At 36.7% G+C, this 17802-nt stretch overlaps 1 protein-coding gene across 4 annotated transcripts in view; it reads right to left on the reverse strand.

Annotated features, from left to right (window-relative positions):
- Nucleotides 1-15736, reverse strand: part of mybpc3 (myosin binding protein C3) — a 39673-nt gene extending 23937 nt beyond the window's left edge. For 2 of the 4 annotated variants that reach the window (XM_028590729.1, XM_028590479.1), the window contains exons 1-15: nucleotides 15649-15736; nucleotides 11483-11752; nucleotides 8892-9017; nucleotides 8367-8444; nucleotides 7737-7885; nucleotides 7134-7251; nucleotides 6986-7034; nucleotides 3683-3742; nucleotides 3557-3559; nucleotides 2890-2913; nucleotides 1822-1985; nucleotides 1579-1711; nucleotides 1356-1358; nucleotides 1093-1217; nucleotides 884-989 (exon numbers count right to left, since the gene is read on the reverse strand). In XM_028590729.1, coding sequence (XP_028446530.1) covers nucleotides 884-989; nucleotides 1093-1217; nucleotides 1356-1358; nucleotides 1579-1711; nucleotides 1822-1985; nucleotides 2890-2913; nucleotides 3557-3559; nucleotides 3683-3742; nucleotides 6986-7034; nucleotides 7134-7251; nucleotides 7737-7885; nucleotides 8367-8444; nucleotides 8892-9017; nucleotides 11483-11752; nucleotides 15649-15673 — 1433 coding nt within the window. In that variant the 5' untranslated portion in view covers nucleotides 15674-15736. The remainder of the gene's footprint in view (nucleotides 1-883; nucleotides 990-1092; nucleotides 1218-1355; nucleotides 1359-1578; nucleotides 1712-1821; nucleotides 1986-2889; nucleotides 2914-3556; nucleotides 3560-3682; nucleotides 3743-6985; nucleotides 7035-7133; nucleotides 7252-7736; nucleotides 7886-8366; nucleotides 8445-8891; nucleotides 9018-11482; nucleotides 11753-15648) is intronic. The other 2 variants (XM_028590556.1, XM_028590641.1) reach the window with 2 other exon arrangements.
- Between the last annotated feature and the right edge of the window lie 2066 nt (nucleotides 15737-17802).

The raw sequence follows: 17802 nt of genomic DNA on the forward strand, positions 1-17802 counted from the left end.
ACTGCAGAAAAAGTGTGGGTGTTGAACCCTCTCACCGGGAAAAGTGTGGGTTTTAAAACACCCACATCCCCCACGGGTGCGACGCCCCTGATACACTACATTTATCACTCATACTGTGCAATGATTTTTGTCAATTTTAGATCATGACACTTCATGACACTTCTTACCTTTTGCAATGTTAAATTTATCTCAAGTTAGACATTTATCATTAGACTTTTTTCCCCACGTATTGATCTTTGGCCACTGTTTCAAGAAATGTTTTTCGTTTTGTTTTGTTTTTCTGCTTGTCAGCAGGATTACAGAAAAACTACTGGCCCGATTTCCATGAAACTTGGTGGAAGGATGTAGCATGGCCCAAGGAAGAACCCATTACATTTTGGAGTGGATCCAAATCACGCATCGGATACACAAATTATATTTCACTTTCGTTAACATTGTGAGATAGGGTATGGTCTTGGCGGAGGTCTGCGCTTTCTAAGTGCCCTTCTAGTTTTAACTATTTTGGGCTCAAATAAAAGCCAATAAGCAATTGCAGCAAGTATCTCCTTCAGATAAAGGTCACATGGGACACATACAAGAATGCTGATGTGACCTTTTCATTGAGGTGATGAAATGTCCAGCTTGCAGTATGTCACAAAGACAGTGCTCTGTCTGCGGACATGACAAACTCAAATGCCATCTGCTGGGTGTCTGAGCAGTGAACACTGTGTAAGAAAAGAAGGGTTTAATTCTACTCGTTTTGATTTAGTACAAATTAACATGGCAGCATCCGTTTATCAATCCATTCATGACAAATATATTGTATATCTAAGCATTTTATGTCAGATCCAATAGCATGCAAATGTAACTCCTTACAGAGAATGTGTAAAGAAGACTATCTAACCATTTAACATTGGCTCCTTCCTCTGAGACTTCACACTCTAACTCCACCCGCTCGCCCTTCATGACCATCTGATCCTCCAGGTTCTTCACAATCATGATGGGAGGCTCTGCAGAAAGCATAAAAGAATGAGAAGGGGAATTATGACTCTTAATCCTGAAAATGTATGTTTTGTTTTTGGATGTTGTAAATTTCCTCTAAACTTAAAATACCTTTAACAAAGAGCTCAGTGGTGCATTTCTCCTCTCCCACCACGCAGCAATATGCTGCATCATCTGCCAAGGAGCAGTGGTTGATGGTGAGGTAGCGCATGTTGCCAACACTCTCAAAGATGTACCTTTACAAAAATCAGTAAGATTATTACACATTGCAAATTCTTTTTTTCCAGGGCTATAAATCATATGATGATGATGAAATGGCAAACATTTTGGGGAAAGAGCACATATACAGTTTTCCTGTTTTTTTTAACACTTACTTGCTAGGGATGTTATGACAGATGGAGTCCATCCATAAATAGATGAAAGCAGAGGCAACGGAGAGACAGAGAGAATTAAAAAGGTTTACTGACATTATCAAGGATTGCTACTGTATTTGTTGAATGCTTCATGATGTACAGGTCCAGCATGTTTTATGGAGTTGAGGTTATAGTAGTAGTAGTAGTAGTAATAATAGTTTCCATCTCTTTCCTAAATTCTAACCTTCCAGTTGGTTGAATTGCTTGTCCATTCTTCAGCCATTTCACCTCAACATCTGGGTTGGCGACCTCAATGGCCAGTTTTATTTTATGTCCTTTTGTCACTTGGTAAGCAGGATCCATCTTTTTGAGGAAAGCTACGTTTCAGAGAAGTTAGAAGTACAATAATCAAGTTACAATTAGGTCTACTTTACTTTACTTTGTTAGAATTAGATCAAGTGCAGCCTATTATACACTCTGCACAAACCTGCACTTTTCTTCTCTTCTTTCTTCATCTTCTTAAGTCTCTTGAGCATGCCTCTCAGGTCGGTAATGCCGTGCTGAAAAGCAATCTTCTCATATTCTGAAGAAGGCGCATGGCTGAGAATATCCCACACGTCGAGGTCCGGCTCTGTGCTCACCTGCACGGCTCTAATACAAGTAAAACAACCCGAGAAGGATGTTAGAATCAGTCACTTAGTGTTTGAAATTCACATTAGTTTGGACTTCACATTATGAATACAGACTAAAAGAAGCATGCTATAACAGAGGTACAGTAATATTAACATGCTGGTAATACAGATAACAGATTACTACTCACAATTTTATTCACGATGAATTCACTATTCATTTCTAACGAATAACTAATAAGCAACTGATCGTTAGTCAACTTCATACAGTGTTACTAATTTACAGCATATAGAATATAGAAAAGATGGTAATAAAAATACAAAAATGATAATTTCTTGCATGACCAAAAGGTGTTGCAATATAATTGCTTGGATTCAATATTGTTTTTTGTGTGGTCATGAGCTTCTTAAAAAGAGACACTATTTAGTATAAAATATAGACAAAAAAAAACGTGAATGAAAAACTAATGAAAGAAGGAACACAAGCTATGGCTGCAGTGTCCTCCCTCTCCTCTCTTCCTCTCACTAGTCTGGGTGTCTTTACCTCACCTGTCCACTAGGTGCCCTCAGAAACTTTTCTACCTCAGCCAACCATCTGACCAAGTGAAGAAAATGCTGTTTATTACTATAGTGAGAAGCATTATGTTTTAAATGTTAAAGTAATTGACCTTCACTATTTAATCAACAATCAGGGTACAGAATACTGTAAAAAATAAATATAAATAATGATATACATTAGCAAACAACACACTTCTTTGCATGATACTTCTATTCACAAATAACAAAACAATTATACAAAATACAGTAAAATGTTAATTCGTTTCTACTGTAGTAAATACTGTTGAAACAACTGAATCCTGACAAATGAATGCATGCACAACAAAGTTTTCCTGCGACACTCAGACAGCATGTCAGCAGTTTCTTACCGATTTGAGGATTTTAAGAAACTGCTGCTCATTCAAAGGTAGAACCCAAGAGGCAAATATGGCAAAACAAACCAGACATGTTAAAACACAGCATTTCAACAGCAACACAATCAGCATATTAGAAATATGCATTTAAAACAAATAAATAATATACCAATGGTTAAACTGCAGGGAAGCAAGCATGCACGTATTAGTACTAAATAACGTCATTCTTTGTTTGGGGTTTGACATGGTGTCCAATTGTATTTCTTGCACAGGGGACAATAAGTATCTGGTGATGGTGTGTTTGATGCACAGAAGTGATTTATTTGATGTGTTGGGAAGGTAAATTGTGTTTCTGAGCTAAGACTGCAAATGTCAAAGAAAGAGGGCTCATCAACAACATGTAGAGGGGAGAGAAAAATAACTCTAAAAACTGCCTGATTGGTAAAGAAGTGTTGCTGTGGGAGTTATTGTAGTATGAGTGAGAAGGCAAAGGCAGAGAAATGAAATGATTTGAAGAAGCCTTTGTAAACTCAAAAGAATGCCAAAACTCATTTTCAAGTTAAAATCTGTGGACACATCATGTCACCCTAATTTCTCATTGTGCTCAGGCGTATTTGCCTGCAGGTAAGTGTTATCAGGCGATCATTTCAGATGTTAGTTTGTAAATGCAGAAGTAGCTTACTCTCTGAAGATGCAGGATGATCCAGGAAGAATGAGAGTGAGACAGAAACAAATTATAAAGGAAGGAAAACAAAGTTCCCTTATCCTGAAGGTCTAGAAATTACTGTCAGATTTTGTAAATGCTTACCTCTTTTTTAATAAGGTACTGAAGTCCAGCTCTCCCGAGTCTTCCTTTCCATCGGTACTACTGCAGAAACATCAGCCACCAGCAGCAAAACATCAACAACAGCACAGTAGGCTATTTGATTGCTCCCCAAAAAAAGATACATGTTAATGCTTTACAGACATGGATTGTTTTAAAGGTCCCATGGCATGAAAATGTCACTTTATGAGGTTTTTTAACATTAATATGAGTTCCCCCAGCCTGCCTATAGTCCCCCAGTGGCTAGAAATGGCGATAGGTGTAAACTGAGCCCTGGGCATCCTGCTCTGCCTTTGAGAAAATGAAAGCTCAGATGGGCCGATCTGGAATCTTGTTCCTTATGAGGTCATAAGGAGCAAGGTTACCTCCCCTTTCTCTGCTTTGCCCACCCAGAGAATTTGGCCCAACCATGAGAGAAAGACATCACGGCTTTCAAACAAGCAAAGTGGCAGTTGGTCAAGCCCCCCCTCTCTCCTCCTCAATAGCTACAGACACAGAAATGGCACATAAGGAAAGCTCATTGTGGGACTGGCTTTAGTAGCTGTAATTCTGCACCAAGGCTGAATTTCAGGAAAGAGACTTCAGATACAGTATTAGGGGACCACTAAGGCCTATATAAAAGCATCCAAAGAGCACCATGTCATGGGACCTTTAAATAAAATCAATCCACATTTCTAGGCTTTTTTTTTAAAATCATTTCCTGTTTACCCATGCCCCAATGTGCAAGAAGAAGATTCTAAGATTACAAAATAGAAATTTGATTGGACAGAGTCATTCTGAAGACTGAAAGGAAATGGTGGATAAAAGAAGTGCATGAACAGGCAGATGTTTTTGCTGGAGAGACAGGTGTTGCCATGTTTAAAGGAACAATAGTTGTCACTTTGGGAAATACGCTTATTTATTCATACCAATGTTTGTGTGTTAACTATGGAACCAGAGCTGAGAGTCCATTAGCCTAGCATAAAGACTAGAAGCAGGGTGAAGCAGCTAGCCTGGCTCTCTCAAAATCTATCTAGGACTTCTAATAAACACATTATGTCTCATTTGACATCTCATTATGTCTCTGACAATGTATGTGTTTTAGTGTGTGAATTGTCGTAGTATGTGTATTTCCTTTTAAAAACTTTGTAAAGTGTCTTTGAGTGTTTAAAAAAAGTGCTTTATAAATAAAATGCATTATTATTTCATCAATACAAACATATTTTACTGGGAGTGTGCTGTAACAACAGCCTAGCTAGTACAATGATACCGTGAGGTTGATACTGTGAACTCCTGGGGCACCTGTTAACTAGCCAGGTTTACACCTGCCTCCAGTTCTGCTACGCTAACTTAATGGCCTCCTGGCTCGAGCGTCCAAGTTAACACACACATATGAGAGTGGTCTCAATTTTCTAACTCTCGGAAAGAAAGCAAATTCATAATGTCCAATTATTCCCTTAAGCCATGAAAAGCAGCAGCCATCTAAGCAAAAACAATACAAAACACTCAAGGTTATAGGAAACAAAGATCACCATAGGGTCTATTTGACTTTAATCAGTGGGATAAAAGATAAAAAGTGTGCTTGTCTCCTGCCTTCTGATCCAACAGCAGGATTAGAAGCTGAGTCTCTGGTTTATGTGGTGAAATTACAACACACCATAGCTGCACTTCCTCTATGTGGCAACCCTGTGGAAGAGTTCATTTACTGAAAAGCCTGTGTGTCTTAGCACATCCTGTCCTTTCAGTAAGATCAAACCACCGTCAAAGCTCACTCTGCCGGGTAGCTGTTTGTGCAGCTGGCTCTGCTGTTTTGATCGAGACCCAGGGGTAGATCAGAGAGAGCTGACGGCTGCAACCAGCGCATGTTACTCAACAGTTTAATAAACAAATCTCAAGGTATCAAGATCTGCCTGAGTCAAAGGTTAACACAATGACAGCTACTATAGTTGGCTACTACATCCAGGATTTTGAATTTGATTCCTCTCAGCTCTCTCATGGTCTTTATTCTGTGGTCGTTCTCTCAAAATCAGGCAGATTGAAGGCTGCACCATCCACAACACTGGTTCTGTTTGACCTGTTTTAGAGAAGAAACAGGCCACAGGGGAGAGACAGGGTCTCTGATACTGGTCCTGGTTTCTCTTTTTAGGTTTTAACAATCAGAATTCTCAGAGCTGGAATATGAGCCCCCATTGTTGCAACAAACCCCCTTTACTACCTTGATGGTGGTCCACTTCTCTTCTTACCGGCTTCACTCCTAATAGGTTAGCATTTCCACAGTTATTTCTTACACAAAACATGGTAATATTTCACCTGAACACTGACGTTTGGCATCTGTGTTAATCTCTTCAATCCTGATCAGCCAATAAAATTATAAAATTAAGTCTGACCTAGTGTTGATTGAGTCTGACAACAAACTAAAGGTTACAATCTGCTCCTTATCAACTTTGCTATATGTACAACCATATGCAAACACTGTTTGTGTGTCTTTTTGCTACTTAAATGGCTACTGACGTCCTAAAGGATACAAGTTTCAATTACATTTTTAATTAATTAATTTTTAATTAAATTTTTTTTAAATTAATCCAGCTCATCAGGACACTAATTACTGCTGCAGCACTCTTCAGCCCTTTAACCTCTAAATGATCATGGATTATTTAAAAGAAAAACCTCTTCGTCCCATCACTGTGCTGTTTATGCAGTATATATCAATATGGATGGTGCTTTCAATATGATTTAAATACGCCTGTCCTGGAACAAATCTATTCACAGAGTACAGCAGTGAATAGGAGAATATGGATAATTTTGTTTGACTTTACAGTAGTTTCATGTGTCTTTTTTATCACATAATTATTTAATTTGAGATTAACAGATATTAAATGGCTGAAGTCAAAAACAAAAACAAAAAAAACTGAAGAAGCACTGGAGCAGAATAAAGTATAATTTTCATATAGGCCTACTCTTCATATGAATCCATAATTCCAAATTGGTCATTGTACTTAGTTTTAAAATCAATTCAAAGCAGTATGTGTATTTAATATTAAAATGATAGTATGAATCAACACTCTATGAATTGTATTTGTAACTGATCAAGTATTTCAGTATCTAAGGTACAAGGGTTTGCTCTTGCACTGTAAAGAAAAGAAACCCAGGTCGACTTTTATAGCTGTGTGATACTAGCCGAGCAGCCAAACGCTTAATGTGAAACTAATATAGCAAAAAAGGAAACTAATCAATCAGCATATAATCAATTTGAATGTGACCAAAGGTATTTTGTATTTTATACAAAGTAATAAAGTCTTATAAACTTACGTGCGCCTAAAAGCTGCTCTTATGTCGAGCCCTTCAGCAGCACAAGCCTCTGAAATACAAGAGAATCGTGTAAGTGACTGAAATGATGATACACGCAACATTAATGAGTGCCACAAAGAATCTGTCATGTACCAACAGGCCCTCTCACCATGTACAGCCAACTCAAAATTACAGCTGTCAAACTTGTCCCTGGATGTAACCTCACATCTGTAAGCTCCAGCAAAGTTAGGCTTGGCTGCGATGATTTGCATCTCAAACGTGTAGACCTGCAACCACATGCATGAGGAGGGATGTGAGAAGGCTAGTGTGAAGTTTGTGAGAACATCTTTGATTCAAAACCTTATTGTGCATATGCTTCATATGTATTACATTATTAGTCATTGTAAAGGTTTGTTTCTCCATCTTGTTCTGATATTCTTAAATTAAAGTCTCCCCAAAACATTACCTCTAAGGCTTAGGATAAGCGTGCCTGTGGTATCGTGTTATCAGGATGAGTGACTGAGGCAAGAGCTTGCAAAACTGAGGGTTAGAAGGGCAAGACTTGCAAAACACCTTTGTTGCCTCAAAGTAAAACGTTACATATTGCAATTTTTAACTTAGTCTAATGCCAAAATAGATATCATGGGCAAATGTCCATGGGCTCTTTAAATAAAGCAATACAATCACACATATATTATGTGTCTTAAGACATCAAAATATGACCTCTAGGCTATGTTTCTGTTTTAGTGCCTGCAGCAATAGTCTACAGTACCTTACTGCTGCGGTCATATGTCTCCTTTAGCTGCAGGTGTTTTCCAGACTTGCTGGCGAGGTCCATCCACTTCCCTTTGAACCATTTGATGGTGGGTTTCTTCAGCAATGACTCAGCATTCACTTTAGCGACAAACGTGATGTTTTCACCTGTACAAAAGATGAATTATCATGTGAATCAACACATTATTCTTCAGATTCTGATATCCAATGAAGCATGGATATAATGTTATATATCGCCATAAAGTGCCATATATTTTATCAGTTGGATCTAGGGTGTAAATCTATATATATATATATATATATCCCCAAATATTGGGAAAGTAAAAAATAAACTGAATTTATCAACAATATGGGATGAATTGTAGTATTAAAATTAAAAGCACCAATTATATTTATAGCACTTTAATATTATTTCCATAAATGTCCCTTTCTCTTCAAATTTCTCAATACTTTGCCCAGCTCAATGTTTGAACTGAAAACATATAATAATAACAACACTAATGTTAAACCTTGTTAAGAGGTGAACAGTTTATTGCACAAAATGTGACACCCACCTCATAGTCATGCAACTTTCTGCAAGGGATAATTGACACCTATTTTAGATTATTTCCCATTTGAAGCCACTCACCTACAGTGACCTCCCCACTCTGGGGTTTCTCTGTGAACAGTCCAATCAGGTCCTGTCTGGTGTCCGGAGGCTGTCCGTCTGAATAATCCAACAGGGTCAGAGCAAAATAACGCAACACGAAGTTGAGGGATAAAAATCAACCGTTTAATTCAAATGTACGTTAGAAATTAGAGCAGGTAATGAAAACCATTTTCAATTGGAAGACTGAAGCTGGTAATTTCAAGGTGACAAATTGGGTGTATGACACTTAAATACTTTTTTAAAATTATTTTATAAACGTTATACACCCAAGGGTTCTTCAGCTCACACAGGTTTACAAGATACTTATTTCACTACATACAGAGGCAAGAGAAATCAAAAAGCAAACCAAGCAACCATTTAGTACTGTATGGATATGTGTCAAAAAATAGAATATGCGATAAAAAACGTATGGCAGGAAAAGCTTAACTCAAAGATCATGATATTGTGATGGACAGTATGATGTACATTAATGATTGAACAAAGCAAAGGGACTGAGTAACTCACCCTCAGCTGGAGGAGCGTCATATGTTGGAGCAGTGGTCTGGTCCTCTGTGGGTGCTGGTGCAGGCGGAGCAGGAGCCTGTTCTGGTTCTACACCAGACTCCCCAGGTGCAGCAGCAGGGGCCTCAGCTGTGTTCCCATCATCACCAAAGAGATTAACAAGTCACAAGTAAGAGGTACAAAGAACAATATTGGGTCCGTGCGCTTTACCCCTATTAACAAGTAATCAGCTCCAAAAAGGCAAATGACCTATGTACTAAACATAATTTATTTATTTATTATTCATTTCTTATTATTATAGAAAGCATAATTTTGTTTTTCATTCTCCTTATTTTAAGCAAAACTTTAAATGACTTAATATGTGAATATTTTGTGTACCAAGTCACATAATCTGTGAAATTATATATATATATATATATATATATATATATATATATATATATATATATATATATATATATATATATATATATTTTTTATACAATTTAATCTATTTGATATTCTTTTAAACACTGTTCTGTCAAAGTGAAAATATTCTCTGGTGAACATCTTCAATGTAAACCCAGATTTAGTTGTAATTAAACTTTTTAGTGGTCACTACTTATTCTCTCATGTTTAGTTAAAAAACATATTCATTACTAAATCACATTAGTTGTTTGTAATAATCATCTTAAGTATGCAGTTCACAGGATCTGAAGTTTTTTGTATGGGAGGGGCGGGGTCATTTGAACTGTTCTGCTCTGAAGCGATGCAAAGGCTCATGGTAAAAAGAAAATATGTTCTGAACGGTTTCTGTCCTGGCTAAAGTGTGCTTTAATAATGTTCTGTTAATGTTTTGGGTGTGCATTTATGTTATCTGGGTTTTAGTTTTGTATGGTTGATTTAGTGTTCATGTTTATCTACATTTATTCTTGTACCATGAGATCCAGGTGGGGCATGATGGGAACTGGACAGTGAGACTGTGATTAATGGCATATACACAGATTGGAAACTAGTATCGCTGTTCCCTAAGTGAATTTATCATGCAGTACAATACATTGGAAAATGACAATGATTTGTGTGTATAATTTACCCTACCATAATTTACCCTTGTTTGAAAAGATATGTTGAATGAATTGTTCTTAAAGTCACACTGTCATAAAGGAAAAACATTATTTATGTAAACAAATTATTTGTTAGTACTGGTAAGTAGCCTAATGTTTTATATTTGTTGTGTTTATTTGCATGTTTAAAGCTATAGTGCGTAGTTTCTGTCATTAAGTTTCACCTTGTATAAAAACTTAGATGGTTTAAGGCAACGGGTTTCCATGCAAACTTCTAGTAAAGTTAACTAATAACAGAGATAACAGTGTATCGCTCAACTATTTCTTATGTCTTATCATCTTTGAATGGCTGGACGATTTTCCATGTGTTATCAGCTGCCTCTCATGCCTATCCTGAGCGCCAGTCAAGTGGTGGTTACTCATGAGGAAATAATGTGCTGGTGTGAGGGTCAAGGTCTCCGTGCAGACAGAGTACGGCTGGCTATGATATGAGCCACAGACAGCTGTAGGACGTCTCTTGTTGTAGCACACTGGGCCCATTAGTCTGCTGCCTTTCTTTAGGATTTGTTTCCACCTTATCAAATCCAAACAAACGACCTCAGCGGGTCACACTGACAGACTAATGGCCTTGCTAATGGCACAAACGTTGCTCTGTGATCCACTACAGCACACAGTCATTGCAGCATACAGAACAGTGTAAAGTGCTGGACAAAATGATTGCGATTAAGTCAGTGATTGCAAATATCCAGATTGTTAAAGGAATAGTTTGACATTTTAGGAAATCTCATGTCTGTATTGTAAATATGAAGCTACAACTAGGAAACAGGTAGCTTAGCTTAGCATAAAAACTAGAAGCAGGGGAAAACAGCTAGCCTGGCTCTGTGCAAAGGTAACAAAATCCACCACCAAAGCACATTGAACATGTTGTTTGTTTAGTATAAAACTTCTTATTAGTGTTTCTCCTGCTGCTGGCCAGTAGACTTTACATAGGAATCATGCACAGAAAACATGTATTGCAACTATTCATAGTTAATTCATACAAAGAGAGAAAAAATACTTTGTTTGCAGTTGGAGGTGTCTCATCAAAAGTTTTACGTAATGTTTTTTGGGGATTTTATTACCTTTGGACAGAGCCGGGCTAGCTGTTTCCCCTTGCTTTCTCTTATGCTAAGCTAAGATAATTGTCTGTTGGTTTCACCCTGACATTTGAGAGACAAATATGTGAGTGGTATTAATCTTCTCATCTCACTCTCTGCATGTGAAGCTAATAAGCGTATTTCCTAAAATGTCAAACCATTCCTTTAAGAGCAAACACTTCTTAAAGACAGAGCACACAAAGCTGTTTCAGAGACTTGCTGTTGAGCAGAAGTCACTGTCTAGAATGTGAGTTCATGTGCAGAACATTAAGTGCATGCAGTGCATCAAGTATTTACTGCCTCAGTGGTTTTCTGCATTGAGTGCTTTATTTTGCTTTGTGCTCTGTGACGACGTAGCCAGTAGGTGAGCCAACAGAGACCTCAAACACACAGCTGCAGGATCAAAGTCTCGTACCTGGCTTTGAAACAACCTTCAGGTCAAACTTGACCTTTGAACCCCCAGCAATCACCGCGTAGACATTGGCATCTTCCTTGGTAATAGCTTTTATAGCGAGGGAGTGCTTGTTTCCGTCGGCTGTGATCACATATTTGTCGCCACTGGCAATGTCCTTTGAGTTGCACTGCCATTTTACTTTAGCATCAGGCTTCTCTGTCTCTGCTTCAAAGACCACAGAGGACCCCTCCTCTGCCTCCTGAGTCTTTGGTTTCTTGGCAAATGCTGAAACTGAAGAGGGAGGGTGGGTTCAAAATAAAAAGTAAGCCTTTTGAAGTGTCAATTAGACTTTGTTTTAACATGTCTACTGTAAGGGTGTAATCAAATCATCTTGAGGAGTAAACACACATGCTATAATTGTCTTGTTGAATGGACATTAATGAGAATTTTGTTAAATTGCAAGAAAAACAAGTAACTGTAAGTAAAAGTAGCCTCATGCTTTTTATATATATATATACAAAGCATATATATAATATATATATATATATATATATATATATACTATATAATCATATACTCTCATATATATATATATATATATATATGAGTATACTCATATATATATATATATATATATATATATATATATATATATATATATATATGAGTATATGAGAGTATATGAGAAACATTTAATCATTTTTTTGTTATTGAAAGATAATCTATTCATTGATTCAGAAACAAATACACATATACTCTAACAAAGACCATTCATATTTTAGCAAAAGAAGAAGAAGGCTCATGAGCTCAAAAAATAGTGTTGTACAGTCTGCAGCACACTGGGTGGGGCTAGCTGAAAACCAATGAATTTGCCTTTTCTATTTGTCTCAAAGCACCAACATCTGGCTTTATGAAGTCTTATTTGTGCATTCTTGTTATTCTCTTACATAGTATTTACTGTACAAGAGAATACTGAATTCTAAAATATACAGTTTGGGCTTCATTTAGGGAGTCATGGAAGAGTAAATGTAAATACTTGAGCAAGGAATAGCAGATCGTTCAAAAGAAAGAAGGTAAAAGGACTGAAACTCTACAGTTATTCAACATAAACACATTATTTAATTAATCAGAGTCATGACTAATTTAAAGTTGTTCCTAAGAATGCCAACTCAGTAGTGATGTCCTTGTAGAGTGTCCTTGTGTTTATAATGTGACCTCAAAAAATAAAGTCCTGCATTTGATGTTATACTTAAGTACAAAGGTATAAGGCTAGATCTATCAAAAGTACTCCAGAATGTTTCTATTGTATTATTATTAGTAGTAGTAGTATTATTATTACTGATTCATAAACATATAAACAGCATTTTCATGGTGTATCTCCAACAAATTTGGAACTAATTTTAAGTGATTTATAAATGCAATGTAGGAAAGCTTTTTTGCACACCTCTTTTGTCGGGCAGGTGCGTAGGATATGATCAAAAGTAGCAGATAAAATTTTTTTAGAGAATATCCCGCATACTGACCATTACGCAAGCAATAATTTATTTAGAAGAAAAATACAACGTTTCGGTCTAAAGTGATTTATAAATGACATGGAAGTTTAATCTATAACAAGGTATTATACCTTATAAACTGGTCATATGTTTTATATGTATATAAATGTAAATCTGCAAAGTAACGAATGCTGTCAGAAAAATGCAGGTAAAAAGTGGATCATTTATAACAAACTCAACATCAGAACACAATCACAAAACTATCTACACTTATCAATAACAGTAACAGGCATGGGTCATGATCCTAAATGAAGAAAAAAAACAATTTTGACAAGGTGTCTACCGTCAGTCTATTAATAGTAAGTTTTAAATACATTGTGTAAAACACCAGCTGCAGGAAAGGCAACAGAGAGGTATTTTCATCTTTTTTTAAAAGTTATAAAATGTTCATGGCAATGTCAGTCTCCAACACTTGTCTTCTTTAGACTTAAAAATAGTGCTTGTAAGTGACAGCCCTGAGAGTAGCATGTGTTTAACAGTGAAACAGTAACACCAAGTGTTTGGAATCATGAAATGTACGTAGGCGTATTTCATATTGTTTCTAGGTTTGAGACAGAACAAAAAAACTCCATGTGTTGCAAGATGACCTTATGAGTTTATATATAGGATGCATATGTACTGGACTAATGAATGAGGCTCGCCGGCTTCAGCAGCAATAGGGGCGCAGGTATCATAGTCGAAGGATTAACTGGATTCTATTTTTGTGACTCTGGAGGCACAGAATGAATGATGTGCGCTCAGTCTATCTGCAGCCAGCAATCTCTACTGTTGCGACACCTCTTGTCATGTTGTCAATGAGTCATGCCGCTGTACCTGTCACACCACTATCACGTTTGAAGTAAAATCCCTCTTCTAGTTTTAGTTAGTTATACATATCATTTTAGTTAGTTGCTTGTTTTACTCAGCAGCCTTTCTTTTAACATAAGTGGTGCTATGGGTAACTGTTTACATGAGTGGGTTCCCATTTTGTTTGTATTATGCAAGCACGAAAGCACCTTCACTTATTTATTTTTTTCTGGCCAATTGGGGGCAGCGGAAATAAGTTGTGAACACAACATTGAAACATGATTACCTTTTAAGTTGATATGGCAAACTTGTTTCTTATTTTCACATCCAGGAGTTATAGAGCATCATTGTCGTTAATTTAGCGTTGTGTTTTTGGCCAACTGATGAATCTAAATCCAATATTCACTCTCTTGAGTAAACTCTCTTAGCTCTGTCTTGCTTTGACAAAGCATGTTTATTTCAATACAACAAAACACTGAAAAGCATCATGTTAATTGTGGAGTGTTGATAATAATTGATAAAAATGTAACAGATACAAGGCGATCACACTGTTCCAAATCCACAACACTAAAGGTCTAGCACACACAAGCTGGCCATTTGGGCTGCAATGTATCATCTGATATGTGATACGTCGAGCCTCTCACTACACAAATAACAATCCGTTCCCACCTAAGAGAGGAAAAACTCATTTGTCAAGTTACAATCCTAGCGGGCATTTTTGAGTCAGCGATGCATTTGTGAATGCAGTGATGCTGGAAATGTGACAGTGTCGATTTCACATCAGTAGATGTTTCAACCTGGATGTGACGTGTAACTGAGTTCCTGACACGGCCAAAAGAGGATTGGAGTAAATAGCTTCTGGCTACGTGAGTATTTGCACCAAGCTAATTGGGTCAGCTTAATAAAGCCATGGGATAAATTTGAATTATATACAGTATTGGAAGCATAGACAGTTACTTTACTTGATCTAATGCTTTGTTATGACATTCCCTGCTATCTGCAGGACATTTACCCATCATGCAAATACATTTTTGTCTCAATAAATGTTAAAGTTACCAAACCTATGTGGCATCATGCCTCATTCGTATATAGAAGGATTTCATGATGTTTTACTTATCAAAGCTTACATTTTTGTCCTACTGCTGCTGTGACTTTAGTTTCTCTGTGTGGAATCAATAAAGGTTATTTTATTTTATCTTGTTATAAAACATAATTTTAAAAATGTAGTTTCTCTATTTTACAGATTTTATTGTCTGGAAATAAATATTTTATTGTCTGGAAATAAATAACCAGTAAATTCAACTGATCACTGTATATACTAGATAATGTGAGATAGATATGCAAAAATGTGCTTTTAATTGTGACAAATGATAAAAAAATAATGACTTAACATTTTTTGTGGGTTTGCAATTTAAAAAGAAAACATGATACAATCTTAAATTTTTCATGTGAAATGTAATAATCACATTATTCTGTAAAGAGTCAAACAGTGTATTGTTGTTTATCATGAAAACAACTTGCAGGTCTCCAGTGAGCGTTTTAGATGTGGTTAATAGTTGCTTAATAGGGGCGTGACCAAACCAAAAAATATTTTCTCACATTGTTAGTTTCTTAGAAGAAGTTCGTGTTAAAGGAGAATATTGCACAATGTAAGTAAACTGTTAGCTATTCTGTTTCAGGATGTTGATAAGTTCACAGCTCATACGTACTAGACTTTTTTAGACATTTGGTCTTACAACAGGAATATGCTAATGTAGACAATGTACTGTAAGTTGTTGTTTGTTTTCTTCACCAGTTAAGGACACTTAATGACACATCTTTCAAAAGTAGCTGAGTGAACACACTTACCTGCTTTTTTGACTGGCTCTGGCATCCTGAATGATGTCCTCTCCACAGTGTGACTCACCCAAACAGTCTGCCGTCTATCTCAACCCCGTGCCTTTAATAGTCCTGCTGATTCCAAAAAGCACCCCCTCCCCGCCTCCTCCTCCTTCATGAACCATCCCACTTCTCCTGCCATTTTATTTTTCCTAGGCCCAACACAATGTCCAAACCCCCCCCCCGCACGTCTGACCTCGAGCTATATTTCAACCATCCTTTTCTCCAACACCTCGGCTGAATGACAGGCCTTGAGAGGGAGGGGACGGGATGTAAGGCAGTGGTTAAATTTAGAGCCTTGAATCCTATAAAAAAAGTTAGCTCTTTCCACATCTGTGCTGCACCTGGTCAACCTGTGAATCTAACAATGAATACAAGAGGATGGTTGAGAATACAAGATCTAGAGGTTTGTTACATCTGTTGGCAGAATGTTTTCGATTCATTTGGGTTGTTTTTTTTTGCAGACTTTAAATTCATATTTGTCTTTGTTTAGCACCTTTAAACTGTCCTTTCCCCACATGCTTTGTGTGAGTCTGACTTATCATTTTGTCAGTTTAAAAAATATAAAGCTGTCAGGGAATCAAAATACAAGAAAATTGACACAGCCGCTTATACAAATCTACAAATAATTCTAATTCTTTATATTTTACTGTACTATACTATATTTACAACATTATACAATACTAGTTGTTACTATAACAAATTGTACTGTTTTATTGCACTTTACTGTACTATACTATGATATATGTTACTATATTATAGGCTACTGCAGTATATTTTACAATATTATGCTATTGTAGTTTTTACTGTGCTATACTTCATTACTATTACATTACTTTGTACTGCACTATATATTTTATTTTACGTTACTTTACTATGCTATATTTGACTGTATTTTTCGATAATATAGACCTATTATACTATATTGTACCATACTATGTTATATTTTACTTTATTACACAGCCTTGTTGAATACTCGATTCTGATTGGTCAATCACGGCATTCTACGGTCAGTGGTCAGTTGTTTCTGTATAGCAGACCATTTATCATTGATCATCAATATTTATGCTCATATGGAGCTTCGCATCAGGGTCCTGCATCCCCCCCCGTCGGGGTTCTGATTCAAAATAATGACCGGCTCGCTCTACATTATCCCTTACATACTATACTATATTTTACAACATATATGTATATATATATATATATATATATATATATATATATATATATATATATATATATATATATATTTATATTTTTACTGAAATGAAAGAATAGAACAAATGAACAATTTAAGTTAAAAAATAAATCATGGAATCAATTTATAAACCAAAATTTATTCTAAATTTTTGACTCATCAAAGTAGCCCCCTTTGGCAGATATAACAGCTGAACACACTCGTGGCATTCTTTCTACAATGGAAATCAAATATTTTTCAGAAAGTTCTTCCCAACTCTGTTGCAGAAGTTCCCATAAATGTGTGGCACTTGTAGGTTGCTTTGCTTTCACTTTTCTGTCCAGTTCATCCCAAACCAGCTCAATGGGGTTTAAGTCTGGTGACTGTGCTGGCCACTCCATGTTTTTAAGCTTACAATCTTGTTCTTTTTTCCTTAGGTAGTTCTGTTATAGCTTGGACTTATGTTTTGGGTCATTTTCTTGCTGTAGGATGAATCCCTGATCAACTAGGCGTATACTAGAGGGTACTGCATGGCGCTGCAAAATGCTGTGGTAGCTGTTTTGGTTCAGGGTGCCTTTCACTCTGCACCCAGACCATCACGCTTCCTCCTCCATCTTTGACAGTTGATGTCACACACTGAGGAACCATCCTTTCGCCTACTCGACGGTGTACAAAAATCCTGCTTGATGAACCGAAGATTTCAAATTTTGATTCATCAGTCCATAAACACCTTCTTCCAGTCTTCAGTAGTCTATTGACGATGTTTCTTGGTCCAGGCGAGCCTCTTTTTCTTATTCTGACGTCTTAGCAATGGCTTTCTTGCTGCAACTCAACCTATCAAACCTGCAGCTCAAAGTCTTCTCTTTACAGTTTAAAGTGAGACTTGCTTATTACGACCACTATTAAGCTGTGCTTGAAGCTGTTGTCCTGTGAGCCGCCTATCACGC

This window comes from Perca flavescens, chromosome 1 (assembly GCF_004354835.1).
Source record: "Perca flavescens isolate YP-PL-M2 chromosome 1, PFLA_1.0, whole genome shotgun sequence".
NCBI classification, from domain to species: Eukaryota; Metazoa; Chordata; class Actinopteri; order Perciformes; family Percidae; genus Perca; species Perca flavescens.